The sequence below is a fragment of the Ixodes scapularis genome, unplaced genomic scaffold, assembly GCF_016920785.2.
Source record: "Ixodes scapularis isolate PalLabHiFi unplaced genomic scaffold, ASM1692078v2 PGA_scaffold7__128_contigs__length_106722199, whole genome shotgun sequence".
Lineage (NCBI taxonomy): Eukaryota > Metazoa > Arthropoda > Arachnida > Ixodida > Ixodidae > Ixodes > Ixodes scapularis.
The window spans coordinates 55,226,027-55,247,438 of record NW_024609882.1 but is presented as its reverse complement, the minus strand read 5'-3'; the positions used below and the strand labels follow the sequence as shown (position 1 = coordinate 55,247,438).

Genomic DNA, 21,412 nt, shown 5'->3' with positions numbered 1-21,412 from the left:
AGCAACGCCGCTACGACCTCCAAACTTTGTCATGAAGTTTTACGAAAGACAGATTGAAAGCAAACGTTCGCCTTTATTCATGACGTTACACCTCAACAAAGAGGCTTCATGGTTAATGGCGTTGCATGCGAGCATATTTGGGTCCCACTAGTGCCTGTCAGCTCTTCTAAAGTGAAAAAACAAAAACAAAAAAAACATTGTCACTGAATATCGTCGCACAGCCCATTTGGAAGGGAGGTGCAATGATTTCATTACCTTGCTTATATACCAGTTACAATGCTTCTCTGGCGTCTATAGCACATGAAACACACGTTCGTTTTTTTTCTTCTTCCTAGTTTAATGGCGGAGGCAAAAAGAATTAAAGAAAAACAAGCTACGTTTTTTGCCTTAACTTGCAGCCAGAACAAACGGCCAATTGATCTGGACCCGGTTATGGACCTTTTTTTAGCTTTCTCTCGTCCGCCGCCACCTAATAAAAGTATCCGGTATAAGCGGAAGAAAAAAAAAAAACTCTGCTAGTCTAGACTACTTGCGAATAACAGAATCATAATTGGAAGGTTTCTAGCGCCCTAACTCCTAACTCCTCCTCCCTGTAACGCCGGATTAGAGCGCAGCTTTTGAGGAGGAGGAGGAGGGGAAGGGTGCTGAGGGGAAGGTATATCCTTCCTCCCTCCTCCTCGCCTTCTCATCCTGTCTGCTACTCCTCCCTCCGAGCGGCGTCGCGGTCGTCTCACGAAGGTCATGTGACCTCACGGGGGTCACGTGACCCTCGTGAGACGACGGCGACGCCTATGAGGTCACGTGACGACGACGATGACGTTATCAGTGACGTCACTGGTGACGTCATCCGTGACAATGCCGATGCCGATGATGTAATTAGTGACAATGAGGATGACGGTGGGGATGCCGACGACGTCATCAGTGACGTTGATGGCGTCATCAGGGACGATGCAGATGCCGATGACGCCATCAGTCACGTCACTGATCACGTCATCAGGGACGATGACGATCCGGATTCCAATGACGTCATCAGTGATGTCACTGATGACGTCATCAATGATGTCACTGATGACGTCATCAATGACAATGACGTCAACAGCGACGATGACAATTCCGATGACGTCACTGATTACGTCATCAGTGACGTCACGCGTCCCGTAATGCACCGCGCGGTTACGGCGACGGCGACGCGAACGCCGCTCAAGCCGGAAACGGGCGCCTAAGAGCTGCGCTCTAAAATTCAATTTGTAAATAGTTAAAAAATAAAGGGGAGGCAAAACGGGACAGAGTTACTGCTAGGCTTATACCCTGAATGTCTTCTATTGGCGTCCCGACGGCAAAATGACGTTTTCGCTTATACCGGAAGTGACGAAATTCAAGACGGCGGCGCGTTTGTGGAAAAGGTCTTTATGTCGTCGATGTTTATATCAGCCGCCCGCTGGAGGCTGCAGAGCACAGGGTACGCGCTGAGTTCAAGACATTGTTAGGGTTCGGCTATTGGGTCATCGCAGCGATTGGTCGCGAGCGACTACCTGAGTGCGTGTCAAGCCATTGATTATCACGAGCCCGAATAGAGTGCTCACGCAATACTCGGGTCAAACCTATGAGCCGCGTTCAAATATCGTCACTGGTAGACTATGCCAACACTGCGTCCCCCAAACTACATCATCAAGTTCGCGAAGGAGACATTGAAAGAATATGCTCGCTTTTATTCTTCAAATTACACCGCAACAAAGGGGTTTCTCGCACAATGTCGATGTGTGCGCGTCAGCCTCAGGCATGTTGGCTTCATACATTTGTGTTCGGAACATTTCCTCAGTTTGCTTCAAATCGTGTGAAACGTTGTGATAATCGCTCCTTTACTCTAAAAAAGACAAATGAGTCAGTCTTATTCTGTTTTAAACGTTCATTATAAATGAAAACTGTGCATCGACCTTATTAGCATCACTTTTTAAGACAAGATAATGCGACATCAATTTTGGTTTCTGTTTTAACTGTGCTCCATGAAGCGCATCTCAACTGGAGTTGTTAGGTCCATGTACTGTGTACACCGGACAACTTAGTTGAACTCAAAGACAGTTGGGAGCTGCCAACGATCGTTGGCTTAATATCAGTTGAGATCGCTCGTGTAACTAGGGTAGTGTCCGCAGTTCATTTGCATAATGTATTATGAGTGTCGTCTTTAGAATGTATTGTTTTTTCTCGCGTCCATGATCACGAAGGGTGATAACCCAAATACCCTGTTCCTTGTTGCGCCCTGTTCTTCCTTTTGTCCTCGCCCTTGCTGCGCAAAAGATTGCATAAGATGTCAAACCAATTCGCCTAAACAACCACCCTTCGGGAATCCTGTCACATTTGCGCGTCGGCAAATATTCCAGAACGTGTTGCAGAGGGTGCTGTCCGCGAAGACCGAGTTCCGGGCCAAAGCGATCTGTTACGTCGGCGGCGTGGGCTCCTTCATCCTGTGCGTGCCAGTGCTGCTTCTGGGACTCGTCGCCAGGACTGCCCGTAAGTTCCTTGGTTCTGACAAAAATTGGCGGCGACTTCTATCCCCACAGCGCTCGTGAGGCATTGCGAAACAAAAAGAAGTCGCAATATACGACTTGCGAGGTGAGTACCTAAGCTCATGTTACGAGATTTAACAAAAAAAACAACAACATAACAGCCTTTCCACTCTTGTGAAGAAGGAAGACCAGCGGAGCCGTACTCGATAGACTGTGTGCTTCTTCTTCGTCGTCGTCTGTTTTTCGCGCTGTTTCCTACAATGAATTCCCACCAACGCGCCCAACTATCCATTCTTCTATTATAGCTGAAAAGGTTGGCGCCATCTACGAGCGACGGCGGAAACCATACTGGTTGTGTGCTTTCCGCCGTCGCTTATAGATGACGGTAGCTGTCCAGGTAGGTTTGTGTCGAAATATATGGACACGATCCTGGGGAACCTAGCCCTTAACAACCCCGCTGTAAAAAAAAAAAAAAAAAAAAAAACGCTCAAACTTTGACTGGGTTACTTGCGTTTCCGGCTCGTCGCTCGCCCTCCCGCGGCGGATACGAGGAGCTCTCTAGTGAGGGTCTCCTCGATCTTCCCCTCAGCGGAAACGGCTGAACTGTTCGTGACGTTGGCTCGGGAAATCTCATTTCTAAATGCAAACAACTCTTCAGTGATCCAAAGTAGTGCTGCAGCGTGTATAAAATTGTACCTTGTTAAATAGTTTTAGTATTGCGTACAGAAATAAATGCAAGCATTGTACGTTTGCGTCAGATTTGCGTGCTCCACGCTGCGCATACACGTCGTCGCCATGCGCCAATCCAAGACTGAAATTTTGGGCTTCGCGCACTTGCAATGTGGAACACGCAATGTTAACGCAAACAAACAATCCTTGCTTTCGCTCGTATACCCAATACTAAATCTCGCTTTTGTTTCATCAGTTTCCAACGCCTTCGAAACGTTCTGCAATGAGCAGACGTGCAAGCGGGAACGCATTCCTTCCAACTGGAAAGGTTGAGATTTACAAACCGACGTCGCGTAAAAATAAAAGAGACTAAATGTTCATAAAAATAGATACTAAAAAAAAAAAAAAACGATACAAAAGAATTTGCTTTTTATTTTTTTTTTATTTTGGGGCTTTTGGTCTGGAAGGATCGGCGCCTACTTTGGAAGCTTTGCCGGTTGCCAAAAAGTCGTGACTCTGATAGTACCAGATGCTTTAACCACAGTTAATGATGTTTTAAGTGGATTTTTCAGATTAGCTAGAACGTTTTCATTTTTTTATTATCTTATATTATAGCTTGTCAGTTAATAATGCTGCAATTGGCAATAGTGATGATAATTGGCACACTTTTGATTGCCATACTTGTTCGCGCGTTTGAAATAAGGTCAGAAGCAACAAATTATATTACAGTTTCAAACTGCGTATTAAAATATCTTATTTGTATTATTATTATTATCAATACAAACTGAGGCAATGTAGGCTCCCAATAAACGCCACGATCACAAAAAATATGCAATTTAACCATAATGCTTCTGTTTTTGTTTTTTTTTGCCATTAGAAAAACTGACATCGTTATCGGGGTCGAAAAACAGTCAAACACTTGATGTTATATAAAGTAATATGCGCCTCGTTTTTCCTAAGAAAAATTACATTTATGTTGTTTGATTTGCATTCCGTCTTTGGGTTTTTGTATTGAGAACTGCTTTTCTTAATTTATAAGTTCTCTGAGCATATCATAAAGGCATTACCCGTGGGGATATTTTGTAAATTTTGGATTGATTCTGTTATTTTTGTGTGTGAGTAGTGTTAAAGCAATTAATCGTGTTAAAACCCAATAGCCAGTTAAAAGACCCACGGTTACATATTTTACATTAAAAATATCTGAGCAAGAAAAGGCAGCAGGAACGCACAAATAAGAGCACTGCTATTATTAACAACTACAATACCTTATGTTAATCGAAGGTGTATGAAAGACGCTGTATTTAAAGGGTGACTGGACTCTTCAAAATATTTTATATACCTCGATCGGACACGTATGCCACGAAATAAACTTTCCGAGAACTTCTTTAACTCAATAAATGCGCTGTGAGACACTTAATAAATTATGAAAGAACCAGAAATTATCCCCTATAGTAATAAATTAAATCCAAAATAGACGTTAGTTTCGGTTTCGTTCCAAAATCAAAACGGCCTCCCGGAGTCAATATTACGCTAAGAACCGTTTTTGTTCTCAGGATAAAGAGATGACCTGCGCTCATAGCACTCTAGCTTCCGTGTAGAAGCGGGAATAAGTTGTGTCGCTCAGTGAAGCCAGCGCACGAGACAGGCTCAGCAACTGGTATACCCGGCACACACCCCCAACCAGCACTATAACCGCCTTTTTGGAAAACGAGTGGCGCCACCTATAGTGAATCGTAGTCCCGAATAATGAAGAATTGGCAATATTCAGCGCTTCGTGGGTATACCAACACGCCTAACGCATCTTCCACTTTTTTTCGTTATCCGCGTCACTTTTTTCTTGTTCTTTCTCTTGGAGCCACTGACACCAGAGCTCACAGTTTTCCCCAAATCGCTCCTGTCTATTACCTAATTCTCAACTACTGGAGATCGGAACGGACACACATTGGATTTGAGTGTTGCATCTGAGTTCAACTGCGACTCGTGTACTCGCTCATTTAACACGGGCAGTGCCTCCTGCTTAGTTTCAGTGCCTGGCAAAACGGCCTCTCGAGGCCGTCGTGCGTCCGCACATGGCGAGCGCGTGAGGGCGCCGTGTTAACATGGTCCGCCTAAAAAGTCCAGAGTTTAGAGAGGGAGCAACTCAAACCGTGGAGAAGTTTAATGATCGAATGGCGGACGCGTCCTGAAAAGACTTCTGGTAAGTGAGCATGCGTTCTGTTGTTACGTGTCAGGAAGGAAGGCGGGCGCAAATGCGGAAACGCTTGCAAGCGCTAGACGCTTTCGTCGATCTCCTCGCAGCCAGACAAAAGGTCCCAAATATAGCGGTCTACCACGCCCGCAATAAAAAAAAAAAAATGTGTTTTTTTTTATTTTTTTACGTTTTGAATTTATTTTTAAAACTTTTCGCCCAAAACCGATTTTCTTTTTATGACGTGAGTGTTTTTTGAACGTTTAAAATTGGCATACAAGTAGGCATCATTCAATAATTTAGGGAAAATGACATCTTTTTCTAACCGCTGCACAATTTATTTAAGTGATGTGAACGGCGCATCTTAGGCTTGCTGTGTTCATACAATTTCAACAAATGCGCTCTCCACCAATCAGACGTCCTATACTACCCTCGCCGCCATAAGGCCAGGGCCCACGGCTCAGATCCTTAACAATAAGAAAGAAGTTGTGGTTTGTTGAAGAGCCGGAAAAAATACACGAATTTCAACAATCTCGGGAATCGCCAAAACGTGCTTGGCCAAGACACTTTCTCTAGTGCCAGAGATTAGATGAAACAATCTGACACATGTAGACGCCTTGGGAACACCACAAGCATCACGCGGAGGATGTGTGGTACCATAGCCTCCTATATACTGACAAAGCGACGCAGATCGCAACGAGAAGCGGCCGCCGAAATGGAAAAGGAGGAGCGGCAGACAACAGGTGAAAGGAGAGCCATGTGACCGGCGCCCCGCTGCGGCGAGGCGCCGAAACACACTTCTCTCGAGCGAACAGGTGTGGTTCAGGTCCTCGCCGCTGCAAAAGCTGTGCACTACACTCTAAAAAAAAGGGAGGAGAAATGGAGGAAAAAGTGATTTTCCTCCCTGTCGCCTACGGAAGGGAGGAAATCGCACCCGTTCCTCCTTTTCGCCGATTTAGATGCAGCGCAACCTGGTGGCGCTTAAAAAAGGGACGAAAATTCCTCCCCCATGCTCGCGGCGGCAGTGGCGGTTAGCCGCCGCTGCCGCCGCGAAGATGTTCAATGGCGGTGACGGCAACTTGAGGGATTGTATACCGTCACCTAGAGCAATCCCACTACTGCCCATGCGCGGTGCTAGGAGGGAAAAAGCGGAGCTGCGGGGGCTAGCGGAGGTACACTAGTTTAACAAAACAAAAAGCGAGGCGCGTAGCACGGCGTGCGCCTCGCAAGAATCACGCCGTATGTGCCTGCTTCGAGATCGCGCTTATTCATTGTGGATGAAACCTTGCAGCTGCGATAAGTACAGGTGGCGACTTATCACTGGCATGGCAAGTACGACCGCTTTCGTCACGTTACTTGCTGCATGACAAGTAGACATAGTGACCCTGGAGCGAGGGAACAAAAAAAGGACGGACAGACACGAAACTATCTATTCTTAACCAGCTCGCCTGCCTATTTGCTTTAACTTTAGTAACAAGTAGGGCGCACAAGAAATAATCGTCATAAGCGTGGAACATTTTTTTCCTTAATCACGTAGTTGCTAAGATCACTGCTCTATTCGAGTCGACACGTCTATACGTTCCTAGCCCCGTCACCTCCGCGAGAAACATATACTCTTGAAATAAAGCGTACGTAACATACAGCGAAAGGTAATCCGTGCGGCGCTTATTTTAGTCCTGTGTAACACAGAACAGGGCATATCCAGTCGATAGGAACGAGAACTGCGTGGAAAACAAATTGGCACTTCACCTTTTTTTTCTGTTTTGAGCGCCATCTGGTGGAAGTTATATGAATTACACGAGGGGAGAACGTTTCCTCCATTGGGCGAAAAAAGGTGGCGATTTTCCTCCCTTCTTAGGGGAGGAACGTTTTCTCCACGAGCAAAAATAGGTGGCAACTTTCCTACCTTCCTAAGGGAGGAAATTTCCTCCCGTTTTGTAGGAGGAAATTTCCTCCCTTTGTAGAGCAATATATGATACACGCGAGTTCCTCCTTTAAGGGAGGAAGTACTACTCCCTTTTTCTTTTAGAGTGTAATGTACAGGTTCCCCAAAAAATGGCTCCTTGAGGCTCTGTGCTACCTGATCATGGCGCATAAATCTGCGACCGGGAACTCTATGGCTCCGTCGTTGAAGTGCCAGGCTGTCTGAGTATAGAGGAGGCTATGGTGCTACATACATTTGGCGTTCCGGGAGCCGATTGGCTACTTCGCGGAGATTCTCACGATGCTGCCGTGTGCATGCTAGCGGACAAACATCACTCGCGCTCAGAGCTACTTCATCTAGCGTCTCGAACCTCGGAAAGATGATCCGGGGTTTCCGAATACGCCGCCAAAGCTGGAGACACGGTAACGGTACCTATTTGCGACTCCAGCAAAACGGACAGCTCCTAACGCGGAAACACTGAACTGAACGAAACAGGTCCTTTCGCTATTTCCGCTCGTTCCTTGTGGCTTCCGTGATTACATGTCGTCGACTGCTGGCGCGACCGAACACTAGTCCCGGTGACTCTGTCGGTACTGTCGTGTCAGCGTGCTAATCAGGTCGCTCTGAACGCAACCCAAGCAGCAGCGTGAAATAAACATTTTATGTTTATCAACCTTCATCAGCACCGCAGTCTTTCTATGACAAGAGAAACAAGACTCTGGAAGCTTGCTTACGCCAGCATATCGCTGTAGTTTTGAAGCGTTGTGAATACAAATAGAGGCAAACCATTTGAGTACACTGCTTTCCTGCTGGAACACGAACGTTGTGCGTTGAGGTGGCGCATGGCACGACTACTGATCTGTATTATAGTAGGCTGGATCACGAATAGGGAGCCCCTCCATGGCACCACCGGCGGCCTTTGCTTGACACCAGGCAATACACGCAAGTCAATGGTAGAAACACACAGAATTAGGAATATTGAAGCTTCTAGGCGGTGCTTGAAGGCAAGTACTTTGTGAATTTCTGCGATCCTTATATCGGGTGCTTGGAGACCGAATCCACATTCATTAAACTTTCGAACACTGATAAAGAACAATATGAACTTTGCCGGCGTCACTTGCTTCAGTTGCTAAATACATTACACGTTCAACAAATTAACTACACTTTCCGAGTTTTAGTTCGTCACAGAATCCCTCACTGCAGTTCAAAGCAAAAACTTGTACAGGAACTACTATTTACAAGCGCTGGAAACGATGTCAATGTCCACAGTAAAAGACTTCGAACTTATCGCCTGCCAAACTATGATGACTTTGAGATCATGAGCAACTCCATATTGACTCTTGGCAACCTTTGTCTTATGAACTGCGTTACAGTTTACGCACTACGAAGTCGCAACCCTCAACCCAAAAACATTCTTGAAAAAATCGCTATTCCAGCGCTTTTAATATTTTCGCCCAGATTATGCACTGTCATTACCGGAAAAGGGGATAAAAGTTTCATCGTCGAGAACAACCTACTAAGGCATGAAATTGCAGTTTTCGCGTTTCCCCAAAGAGTCGCATGCATTAGCAGGTGTCAAGTGGTGGCTGCCGTTGGTGCCGCATGACCACAGCAAGACAATCATCGATCTACAATCCAGCCTACTACAATAGACACGAAGCTCTCAAGTTTTGAACAGCGTCCCTGGCGAGCAACATCAGATATTTCTAGGTCGCGTTTCCGCTGTGCTTAGCGTTCCATCCTTTCAAACGCTATGCAAGTGTGCATGAACCATGAGCAGGCGCTGAGGAACGGTGCTCCCAGACGCTAGTTTACGCCTGTAAAAGGTGCGTGTTAAGATGCTGGGATGCCACTTCACGTCAGCATTAAGTGGTCGCGTTTCGCGTATTCTAGCGGAGGAGCCTCTTTTATGGTCGCGTCTTGTGTACGCTATAACGCGCCCTTGCCGAGAGCATCGGGCCGATAAAGATCAGTGGGTAAGGCACGACCTGTTTAAGACCACCATATCTGCCCGATAGTGGCGACCCCTTAAAGAGATGCGGAACTGATGGATTTTCAAAAATAAGGCAGCAGAAGGGTTGAACGGGACGATAATAACCACAAAAGATCAGTCACACATCCATATCTTAAACGGAAGGCCGTATTTCATTTAAAAAACGGCGCGATCAAGCGAGGAATGTGACGTCCAGATTCTCTTAGAACAGTTAAGATGAAGGGGAAGAGGCCTCGCTTCTGTCCTCCTCGCTTCGGTTAGTCCTCTCCAGGGGGCCAAGCGAAGAAAAGAAGGAATGTGAATCGCAACGTCACATATCTCGTCTGTGCCGTCGGCCGTGTTCAATCGCGCAACTCCTTTATAAAAATGCAGCCACCCGGTAGAGATATTGGGGTATGAGTAATGTTTTATTTTTTTTCATTTCGCAACACCCCCCCCCCCCCCCCTTCCCCCCTCCAACCTTTTTTTGTGAGCTCTACACTTCGGTTCATCATCTTTTTGAGGTCGCTGGAGTCACGAATGCTTTGTTGCAGGTGAAGAAACGCAGGGCAAGCTTTTATCGCGAAGCCCACCACCCGTTTCTCTTCGGGCCTCACCTCCCTTGCGGTGTCTGCGCTGCGAAGCGAAAAGGCTGCTGGGTTTGGCGGGTGAAGCTTGTCCGGCATCTTAACCTCCAACAGGGTATGTTCTGTACAGCTTATGTGAACGGCCTGCTGTTGTTAGCAGGAGCACTTGGAGACTCTGCTGGCCGCGTGAAATGTCGTGTCATGAACTTCTCGCCCTCGGGTTATGAGATGATCTCTGGACACCAAACGTCCGTAGAAAATATACTTTTCATTTGTGTTGGAAAAACAAAGTTTGGCACATACCGCAACATATAAAAGCATTCAGAAAAAAAAACATATCGGAAAATGCTTTTCAATTGTGTTGCAACGTGTCACGTTCTTGGTTTAGCACTTGTAATTTCCAGGCGTAACGTTCTCAAGCTCGGACTCTGGGTTTCTTCACCACTCTCATCCACTATAAATGGTCTTACCCCATTGCCTCCACCTATTCCTCTCCACCCCTTTGCCTGCTCTCCAGCTCACTGACTCACTGAACCCCTGACTTTCCCCGTCGGGTAGGCCTGGGTTCGCAGAGTATGGGGAATGACTGGTAGCGGGAAAACTGAATGGGCGTATAGGTCACGTCATGTCACGTCATGTCAAAATTTCCGCTAAATTTAGCGGGGAAACTGAATTTGTGCGTTGATCAAGTGGCACGTAGTGATGCGACGTCATTTTCCCCGCAAAAGTTTTTGTGGAAGCGGAATTGATGATGAGATCACGTGAGGTCAATTTTCCGATACATCTAGTGGGGAAACAAACTTTGCGTAAAGGTCAAGTGACGATGTCATGCGACATCACGTTTTCCGCTTAATTTAGCGCGGAAACTGATTTGATGTATGGGATTACATGACATGAAGCCACGTGACGTCAGTTTTTTCGCTAATTTAACGGAGAAATTCAGGGTTACTCTTTTTGAGGCTTTACTTGACCAGAAAACCAAGCCTATAGACGTTTCACTTTGAAACGCCGCCTCGGCGACGCGAAAAACTGTACTACCTTAACAAAGCCCCTGCTGACACTGACCTAAAAAAAGGGTGAATTCTTGTTACCTGACGAAAAAAGTGGACAGCAAATGTGACGTCGTGCTACTCAAAGGTATGCAATCTGTGTCTCAAGAAGTAACATTTTTCTGTGATGACGCAGATTCGCTAACGCAGATTCGCTAAACTCTGCGAAAAAAGAGAGGACGGAACGACAAAATAGTGTGAATTAAGAACGTTTCTTTCAATAGAAAGGCTAAAGAAATGTTACCGGTATAAAGCAAAAATACGGAGAAAGCTGTCTGGCTCAGCTAATCGTCTCCCGCTGATCGGGGCAGCTTTAATAACAAGCCGCATTAAAATCTTCATACATGTCTCCCAAGGCGAAGAATTTGCCAAGCTTTGCACACTAATCGACCCGCTACAGTGTTCGAACCAACGCGTTATTTTTTAATAACGTACTAACGTTCTCTTTAGAATGCCAAACGACAAACGAGTAAAGTAAGCTCGTTATTATTTTACAGTATCCCCCGTCAAATTGCGTTATTTGTTACTCGTTAGTTTTGAATTAAAATAGCCGCATGATTGAAAACAAAGTATCTTTTTTTGTACATTATGAAAAAGTGGCAAAAACACAAACAAAGCTTTGCAAATGTGTGGCGTCATTACAAACTCCTTCGGAAGACTCTTTTAACGCTCCCACGACCTGGCCCAAAAGGAGCGAGATTATTGCCGCGCGGAACCCTATAAGCGTCCTTGGTCCAGTCTTTGTGTATTAGCTGCTAAGATCACCGTTGCCGTACTCTGAGAAGCCATCGCGCTGGAAAGAGGCATCCGTTCAGAAGGCAGCAGTCTGCCGCCGCTCGCCGAATAGTTTCTCAGCGTTCCTATATACTCCAACTAATACTATCCTTCCCCTAAAAAAAAAAAATTAAAAAAAAATTTTGTTCTGTCAACAACAAAAATAATAATCTCTCAGTTTGGAAGTGTGGACGTTCCTACGCTTTGAACCAAAATAAGTGTGTTAGCGGTGGCCCGGTGCTGACGTGTCGTTAATTGGAAAGCTATGTTGGATTGTGAAGGAATAAAATAACATTTATTTTGCCGGATTAGCTTTAAATGCATAAAGAGGTATACTTCGCGTCCGATACGGGGCGTGCATGCGGTCGTTCTTTTCAAAGGGGTTTCTTCTTCCCAGGCAAGTGCTAGAAGCAAAGTTCAGTTTTCCGAAACGCGGTCGCAAAGCGTCGCGTGTTCGAGGATACCGTAAAATCCTCTATTTTCTCGTCCCCTATTTTTCGCGAATCAGTCACAGAGGACGTGATCGCGGTCACTAAGTTTCGCGAATTCCAAACGCCTGCATTGAAACTCGTAAAGATAGAAATTTTCGAGTGCCGTTAAATTTTGCGAATTTTTCAATTCGTGAAATTCCAAAAAATTAAGGGCTCCCGAGCATTAAGGGTTTTACCGTATGCAAAGAGAAAGTGGTCTGCTATTTGCGCAAGAGTTGTGGTGACGTCAGAACGACGCAGTGCTCTGATTGGCTTTGATCGAAAGGATAGTTTGTAGACCTCAATGCTAGATGGTTCGAGGTTGACCCACTCTTGTTCTTTAATCAGCCAATAAGAGCTCGGCATGCCGACATCATCGCAACACCTGTGCATGAATCAGACGAATTTGCGCTCCGCATACATTACACATCCTGCCGACAGTGCATCTTTTATTAGCCTGATCAATTCAATCTGAGTGTCTGTGTATGTATTTCTGGCGTTTATTTAAATTTTAGCTTTTATAATTGTGTGTTGTTTCGAATCGTTTATTTATAGTCTTGGTCGCTTGCTTCTGCTGCTTCTGTGAAATTTCAATGTATAGGGTGTCGCAAAAAAAAAAAAAATACAGGATTTTTTTTTTCACCGCAAAAATAAACTAGGCATTGCCGAACGCTCATTTTCCACCCAAAGGTAGCGCTAGAGGTCACAACCAGATTCCAAAGTTTCAGCCCGATCCGATATCTTATTCAAAAGTTATAAGTGATTTTCTGAAAAGTTCATTGGGAAAATGGCGGCCGACTGAGTTTTCGAATACTCGGGGCTCTATGGCGCCAGAAACCAAAACCGGGCGAAAATGAGCTCCTTTTTCCCATTGAAATTTTCAGAAACTCTCTGATAACTTCTGAATAAGGTGTCCATTCAGGCTGAAACTTAGGAATCTGGTTGGTACCTCTAGGTCTACCTTTCGGCAGAGAATGAGCGTTCGGCGATGCTTAGTTTATTTATGTGGTAAAAAAAAACTGTAAATTTTGTTCTGTGACACCCTGTATAAATGTGATCTGTACCCAACTCCTCTTCTGTAATGCCCTGGCACTGCTGAGTTAAGAATCACCCTGAAAAAGTGTATTAATGGCGAACTTCATGGAGGTGGTTTATTATAGACAGCTGTCGTATACTGACTGTGAAACACAAAGTAACGACAAACTAACGTAAATGTAACGCCTCTTAGTCGTGCCAAGTAACCTCACCGGTATTACGCTACATTTGTAAAATAGTAAGGCAGCTCTGTAACGCGTCAGCCTTCTTCCAAGTTAACGACTAACGCTATTTCATATCATATTTTCGGTAACGGGCACACCGCTATGCTGAAGATAAAATTATTGATAGTAATTTCAAATAGTAAAAAAAAACATCAAGTCTTTATCCTTCAAGGTCTTTTAATTCATAAAATGCACTATAGGGAATTGATGTGTCAAGTGGTGTAATTTTTATTGCAAATTTAGCGGGGAAACTGAATCCTTGAATAGGTCATGTGACCTCAGGTCACGTGATGTCGATTTCCCCCGCTAAATTTAGCGGGGAAACTGGATTTGTGTTTAGGTCACGAGACTCGAAGTTTCCCGCAAAATTTAGAGAGTAACTTATATAATGTATTGGTCACGTGACGTCAATTTCGCACTAAATTTAGCGGGGAATTTGAATTAATGTTTTTGCCAGCCACATGATGTTAATTTTTCCGCTAGGTTTAGCGGGTAAACTGACGTGGGGACGTGTAGGTCACGTGCCGTCGATTTCCCGTAGCTGTCTAGGTGACGTTACGTCACGTGACGCCACTTGATCGCAAACTTTAGCGAGGAAAATGCATTGGTGTAGAGGTCACGTGACGTCAATGTTGCCGCTATATTTAGCGGGGGAGCTGAGTCGGTCTGTATGACCCGTGACGACAAGTCACGTGACATCCATTTTCCAGCAAACTTTAGATCATGAGTTCAATTCGGGTTCTCCCGTGTATCGTGATGTCAATGTTTCCGCTCAATTTTACGGGAAACGCACGCAAGGACGTTCAGACAAAGTTTTGAGATCTATATAAAGTTTATACTGTTTGTCCTTCTGCCTTTTTTGTGCATTGCAATTAACCAGTCGCATTGTCGTTTTGCTATTCACAAGACAGTAGCCAGCATGCCAATCATCGAGACCGCAACCTGGCTATAGAGCAGTAACCATATTGTATTCCATTCACGCAGGCGTCAGAAAGAGAAAAGGTGTGGGTGCTGCGTTCCTCCATAGCATTGACGGCCGCCATGTCGTCCGTCGTGGCCATCACTGTGGACTCGGCGTACGGTCTATGCCTCCTTGTGGGAGACATGGTGTACGTGATGCTGTTCCCGCAATTGCTGGCGGCTGTGTACTTTCCTTCTCTCTGCAATGCTTACGGGTCCCTCGCAGCCTTCGTGGTCGGGCTCACCCTCAGGTCCATCGGGGGCGAGCCCATACTGGGGATTCCGGCACTGTTCCGCTACCCGCTCTTCGACGAAGAGACCCAGCTCCAGCTTTTCCCGATCAAGACGGTGGCCATGCTTGCCAGTCTGGCCACACTGGTCATCGTGTCCGCTGTCTCCAGGGTGGCGCTCTTGTCGCCAAGTTACGACCTGTTGCGCCGCCAGTTCACCGGAGAAGCCCAGGTCAAGGCGGTACCCGTGGAAGAGACTGTGGACACTGAGGGGGATGACCAAGAACGTCCCGCTAATTGCACGAGCCGTACACTAAACTCCCCAACGGAAGCCTACAGTAGTGTGTAGGGGACCCATTCGCGTATTGGGAAAGCAACGTGAAGTCCATGAAAATATTCCATGTCACCAATTGGCCTCTTTCTTCTACGTCACAGTTTCGAGCTTCATCGACGAAACACGGCGGTCTCCTTACTTTTCTGAACGACGCAGCCCAATACCACCTATAGGCAGTATTCACTGGACGCCATATTTGTGGGTGCAGTTTAGAGCGCATGCTCAGAACGAGCTCACATTAGTTGATTGCTAAGACCGGCAATCTTGATGGTGCGGAATGCACGTTGCGAAAGAACTGTGGAAGCTCGCTGTCAGCACGCGCTCAGCTGTAGCGCACACATCTATGGCCGCCAGTGAATGTTCCCTATACTTCGTTCACCCTTAAATTGACACCAGATGCTCCGCCTTCAGCGCGAGCTTTCTCCCCTCGCTAAAGCAAGAATGAACGCGCAGGCACGCGCAACGAAAGCACTGCGATAGCCTGCGAGCTCGCGCTGAAGGCGGAGATTCTGGTCTCAGCTTAAGGGTGAACGGAGTAAAGAAATAAATGCGTGGTGGCTGAATCTAGTCCACCTCCCCTTCAAGGCCACTGCGGAGCACATATGTTGTGCGAGTGCTACGTTAGTGTGCAGCTGGAACACGCGCTCACTGAGAGAAACCACGGCTCCCAGCTGAACACTGACACAGCTATCTTGTCCAATATATGGCCTGCGCTGGCCCTCAATAGGGAACGCAGAAACTTCAGCACTGCGGCTTTGCATCTATAATAGTTTTCTGTTTTCTGTCGTTATCACTCAAGTAGTTACCGCATCTGGTATGCGCGGCAAAAAACCAAAAAAAAAAAACAAAAAAAAACATTTCATCCTGGAATAACCGAGAAAATATAGGTAAGGCAAAACAAAAATTTGTGACAATCACACATTTTTCCTAAACCCCTTCCAGAGGCGTGGAGAGATTAAAGCAATGCTTGAGCGCATGCAAGAAGTGACGACGTTCAAGATGGTTGCGCCTTTGTGGAAAGGCTAAGGCTAAGAGTTCAGTCGGAGCTCCTCCAAACCTTCTCCTTTGTGCAGAGCGGTCACTGGAGGGAAAAGAAGTGAGGAGTTTCCTTTGAACTCTTAATCTGTCACCAACTATTAGCCCCACGAAGATTGCTTAATACATAGAGTTAATACAATAATATAGAGTGAAAGGTCCCATACATTTGCGTGGCGTCCCCTTACGGCGAACCGGGGTGTCGTCACGGCCGAGGACAGAATTTTTTCCCAACTCGCCCCATTCGACCGATGATGGCTGTGACGGCGTCAGCTGTCGGCGCGCTTGTTTCTATTCAAATATTTTTGTTCGCGTTTTTCTTCGGAAGTGCTAATTTTCACATGTGGCTTTATTGAGGTATGGCCTATATCTACGGCTGAAACTTCAACTAACATTTCAGGCAAGGTTGACGGAGCAGGCAACACATGAATCGCATCTGGTATATGAAAATGGAGAAATATCACCACAATTGCAGGAGTATCACTATAGATTTTCATCTTACACAATCAATGCTTGTGATGGTCTGAATGAATCGGCAGGTTATGTATACTATATCGTTTGTTTTGTTTTTGTGCGTAAGTACAGGGGCAAAGTAAAAGAAAACAAGGAACATTTATTCATGTACATGGCTCGCGTTTGACCTTTGCTGGATTCGGACACAATTTCGATGGACTCCACTGGTGGTATCTGTGGACTTGCTTATATCATCTCTCAAGTAATGTATAACAAACGCAAGCGAAAGCGCCTAGCCCGTTATTAGTCCCTTAGGCTCTAAAATTTTGATGTTAGCTTAATCGAATTGTCCTGACGCTGAACTACCAGAAACTTTTCTCACGTAAACTGTCACCCTTCACAGGTTCCACGTGTTCTGCTACTAGTGTAGCATCTACCACTGGAAAGCCCCTCGAATGCTTGCTCTTCCTCCTGTTCTTTTCTGCTGTCAAAGAGTCCAGTTGTAGACAGTTTGGAGTCCGAGGAACCTTTTGGGGACCTGCAGCAGTGTCCCTTATAATTGGAAATGATAATTCAAACTAAGCGGTGCATTTCCGAATACGCAAAGCAGGAATAAGAAAATAATGTAAAGAAAAAGCATAAATATTCCAAATTACGGTACATATTTTGTTAGTTCAATACATCTCATACAAGCAACTGGGGCATTTCTGCCGTTCTTCCTGCTACCATAAGAACTAATTTCTAGTAATTGTGCATCGTATAAAAAATAAAACATGCATTCATACGTGTACGAACCATATCATTTGTTGGGAGCTGGGACGAAACGAACCAGCTAGGACAGCGTTTGAATTCAAACTGTTCTTATTGCTGGCGCTTCAGAGGCAGCTGAACGTCGTCGTCGTCGTTCATGGCGTAGGCTGGCTTTGAGTGTCACTACAAGGCTCCCCTCTGTGGAGCCGTGGGTCCTGGAAGGGTCCATGTGATGTGTTTGGTTCTTGTTGCAAGCGCCGAAGATGGTGACGGGGCAGGAGCGGTTGCAGGGGATGCAGGAGGTATGGCTTCTAGGTAGGCCGGCTTGACACGGTCGGTCGTGACTACGTCACGACGCCCGTTTATGTCTAGTGTAAAGGTCTTGGCTTGCCGATCCAGCACTCTGAACGGGCCGTCGTAGGCCGGTTACAATGGTCGACGAACCTGGTCGCGAAGTAAGAAAACACGCAAGCATGTCTCAAGGACTTGGCTCACGAATACGTCTCGATGGCCCCGTTGAGCTGGAAGCACAGGCCTGAGGAGACGAAAGGTTTTTCGTAAGTCGTCGACGTAGCCGGTGGGGTCTTCACTTGACTCGGAGGGAAACGAAGAGAAGAATTCGCCAGGTAGGCGCAGTGGTGTGCCGTAGACTAACTCGGCTGTAGAACAGCTAAGATCTGCCTTGAGCGCTGAGCGAAGGCCTAGGAGTACGAGGGGAAGATGGTCTGCCCAACGTTCCCGCGGCTCGTAGGTGGCGAGAGCTGCCTTCAACTGGCGGTGCAGCCGTCAGTTGAAGGCAGCTCTCGCCACCTATGCCGTTGGCCGAGGGATGATAGGAGGCGGTGTGAATGTGTCCGACGCCCAGGACGGTGACGAATACGGCAAAAAGGGAGGATTGAAATTGTCGTTTCCTGTCGGTGGTGACTACAGCAGGGCAGCCGAAACGGGACACCCAGCCGTCCATGAAGGCTGTAACGACTGTCTTTGCTGTCATGTCAGGGACGGGGAATGCCTCGGGCCATCTGGTGAATATCTACACACGTCAGCAAATAGCGGGCTCCCCGTGATGATGGAGGGGTTCCCAATAAGTCTATGTGGACGTGTGCAAACCTGGAGTCCGGTGGTCGGAAGGGTGAGATGGGGGTGATTGTGTGTCACGTGATCTTGACGCGTTGGCACGCACGTTCGTGCCCAGCAACGGACATCCGCGTTCATGCTGGACCAGAAAAAACTAGCAGTTATTAATTTCTGTGAAGCACGGATTCCTGGGTGGCTCTTGTTGTGCAGGTTGTTGAAAAGAGCGCGACGAAATGCTGGTGGTACGAATGGTCGGGACACACCAGTTGTCGTCTCGCAGGTAACTGGTGTTGTAGAAAAGGGGACAGGAACGTCAGCAAGCTTCAGTGATCCAAGAGGAGGAGGAGGCGGAAACTTTATTATTTTTCCGGGATCAGGTATTGGGGGTGGTGGAGGCCCAGAGGGCCGCCGCGATCGCCAGGGCCCGGGAGGTGGTTAGGACTTGGGCTGACTCCTCCGGGTCACGCAACATCTGCTCCCAGAGGTGAGGGGAGGGAAGAGGGGGGTATGGGTCTGCGGGGCATTCGCAAAGGGAATGGTAACGAGTGTCGAATGCCCCGCAGGCAGGACAGGCGGGGGTGGTAAAGAGGTGTGGGTGAGTGTGTATTAGTTGTGTTCGGTGTGGGAAAGTGTGTGTTTGTAAGAGGCGCAGCATGTGTGCTGCCTCTTGGGAGAGGTGGGGGTGCGGAGGTGGGTATTGGCGGCGGAGGAGGCGGTAGTGTAGGGTAATATCCCTGTATTGCAGGAGGAAGGTAGGCTTGCCTGCAGGGGTGTCGCGTGTAGGCGCAGTTGAAACGGCGGCTCGGTCGATAAGTTCGCGAGCACGATCGTGCACCATCTCATTAGCGCCTACGCCTGTGTGGGCTGGTGTGCACAGCAGGGTCACGGTGTCGGATGGGGGGTTGTTGGTGAGAATTTGGAAGGCCATGGGGGAGGTATTGCCGCGAATAAAATTGCGGATGGACTGCTGAGAATTAGATAGGACGAATTGGGGGGTGGGGCTCTGGGCGAGCGCAAGGGCAATGGGCGCTTCCTCCGCCGCCGTTGTGTTTGTAGTGAGGATGGTGGCCGCCGTGACGTTTGGTGGTGGATGTTGGCCGAGAACAGTTACACAGCGTGCGGGTTTGTGAGGGTAGGGTGTGGCATCAGTGTATAGTGTGCATGGTGATGGTGGGTATAGTTTGGCGTGGATGTTGGCTCGTGCTAGTCGCCGGGCTTTATGGAAAGTTGGGTGCATGTGGCGAGGGATTGGGTGGACTCGAATGCGGTTACGTATGTGCGGTGGAATGGGGAGTGGGGGATTGGGATGGGGGGGGGGGGGGGGAGTATGTTTATAGTGTTAAGAATGTAGTGCCCTGTGGGTAAGGTTGCGAGGCGGGTGAGTTGGGACATGTGGTGGGCGTCTAGGTGTTCGCGTACTGTGTTGTGTATGCCGAGGTCGAGCGAGCGGTGCGTTGCGGGGTGAGGGGGGAGTAGGAGAGCATGTCTATATGTCTTCCTGAGGAGCGCATCAAGGGAGTCGAGTTGGGTGGGTGTAAGGTTAAGGTAGGGTAACTGGTATAGGATACGGTTGAGTAGAAAACTGTGGACGAGTCGGAGGCGGTCCTGTTCCTTGATGCCGTGTTTTCTAGTGGCGATCCTTCTAATGAGGTGTGAGGTTTGGGTAACATATTTCTTTACGTACTGGAGGGTGGGTGCGGGTGATCTGTTGTGTGTGAGGGTGAGGCCTAAAAGTCGAACTTGTTGTGTGTGTGGTATTGGGTCAGTGTATAAAAAGTTGGATGGGGGGGGGGTTGGGAGGGGTTTGTGACGAGGCGGCGTAAAGGTGAGGAGAGCGGATTTGAGTGGGGAGCATTGGAGCTCCAAAGGTTCGATGTGGTGTAGGACTTGGTTGAGGCCGTGTTGAAGTGTTACTTCAATGTGTTGGTCGGAGCCAGAGTGGACCCAAAGGGCAATGTCATCTGCGTACAGTGTGCTGCGTAGTGTGGGGATAATGAGGAGAGTACGGGCAAGTGGGATTAGGGTGAGGTTAAAGAGCATGGGCGAGAGGACCGCTTCTTGTGTTCCGCGGTCTGGCATGTGGAAAGAATCAGACTGGACATGGCCCAAACGGATGGTAGCGGTACGTTTTGCGATAAAGTTATAGATATAGTGGTAGAAGTGTAGGCCTAGGGTTTGGGATGAGATTGCCTGAAGGATGCTATGGTGTGAGATATTGTCAAAGGCGTTTTGGAGGTCTAGTGAGAGTATAGAGGTGTGATCTCGTTGCGGGGAGTGTTGGCGGAAATCATGATATACGGTATAAGGGCGTCTTGAGTGGATAAGTTGGGTCGAAAGCCGATCATATTAGGTGGGTAGGTTTGTGTGTATTCAAGGTGCGCATTAACGCGATTTTGCAGGACGTGTTCGATAAGTTTGCCGAGACAGGAGGTGAGTGAGATGGGGCGAAGGTTGTGTATGGAGGGTGTTTTTCCAGGTTTGGGGATAAGGGTGATGTCAGAGTGTTTAAAGGTGGAGGGAAGGGTGTGGTTAAGCCAATGTTGGTTGAAGAGCTGTACAAGGTGTTCTAGGACCTCCTCACTGAGGTGACGTAAGAGGGTGTTTGTGATGTTGTCATGTCCTGGTGTGGTGTTGCGTTTGAAAGCTTGCACCGCCGCTTGTAGTTCTGCAAAGGTGATGGGGGCGTCGAGCTCTGGGTTGAGGTTGCCAGTGTATTGTGGAGGACCAACAGGGTGTGATGATGGAGGTGGGATGTATATGGAGCGGAGGGTGTCGCATAGGGCGGTGGGTGAGAGCTGAGTTTCCGTTTTAATTTGTGTGCTTTGGTGGCGAGATTGCGTCTTAGTAGTTCGCGGGTCGAGTAGGGCACGGAGGATGTGCCAAACCTTCTTAGTGGAGAGCTGGCCTGGCATTTCGTCGCAAATATTGTTCCAGTTGTTCCTGGCTAATGTAAGCGCGTGCGTCTCGATCTTAGTGCGGAGAGTTTGTAGTTTGAGGCGAAGGTTGCGTCGGTGTTTATGTTTCCGCCAGCGCTGCTCTTAGCTGCTGTAGGCCTCCCAGAGGTTACGGTGGTGGGTATCTACATATTCCGCTGGGGGAGGAGGGTCGATAGTTTTGGTTGCAATCTGTTTAGCTGAGAGAAGGTGGGTCGTCCATTGTTCTAGGTCGGAATCACAG

At 47.4% G+C, this 21,412-nt stretch overlaps 2 protein-coding genes across 2 annotated transcripts; one reads left to right on the top strand and one right to left on the bottom strand.

Moving 5' to 3' along the window:
• The first annotated feature begins 2,381 nt into the window (after positions 1 to 2,381).
• Positions 2,382 to 14,996, top strand: LOC120848990 (high-affinity choline transporter 1-like). The gene is made up of 2 exons (XM_040221065.1): positions 2,382 to 2,508; positions 14,381 to 14,996. The coding sequence occupies exon 2, from the start codon at positions 14,438 to 14,440 to the stop codon at positions 14,933 to 14,935; it is 498 nt and encodes a 165-aa protein (XP_040076999.1). The 5' UTR covers positions 2,382 to 2,508; positions 14,381 to 14,437; the 3' UTR covers positions 14,936 to 14,996.
• A 3,744-nt stretch (positions 14,997 to 18,740) lies between these two features.
• On the bottom strand, positions 18,741 to 19,528 carry LOC115315160 (the record flags this gene model as incomplete). Its single annotated transcript, XM_040221058.1, has 1 exon — positions 18,741 to 19,528. A coding segment is annotated over exon 1 (732 nt), but the record flags the coding sequence as incomplete, so codon positions are not given.
• Positions 19,529 to 21,412: the final 1,884 nt, after the last annotated feature.

Excerpts from the sequence above, each read along its gene's own strand:
- LOC120848990 (XM_040221065.1), top strand. The coding sequence starts at position 14,438 with ATGTCGTCCGTCGTGGCCATCACTGTGGACTCGGCGTACGGTCTATGC.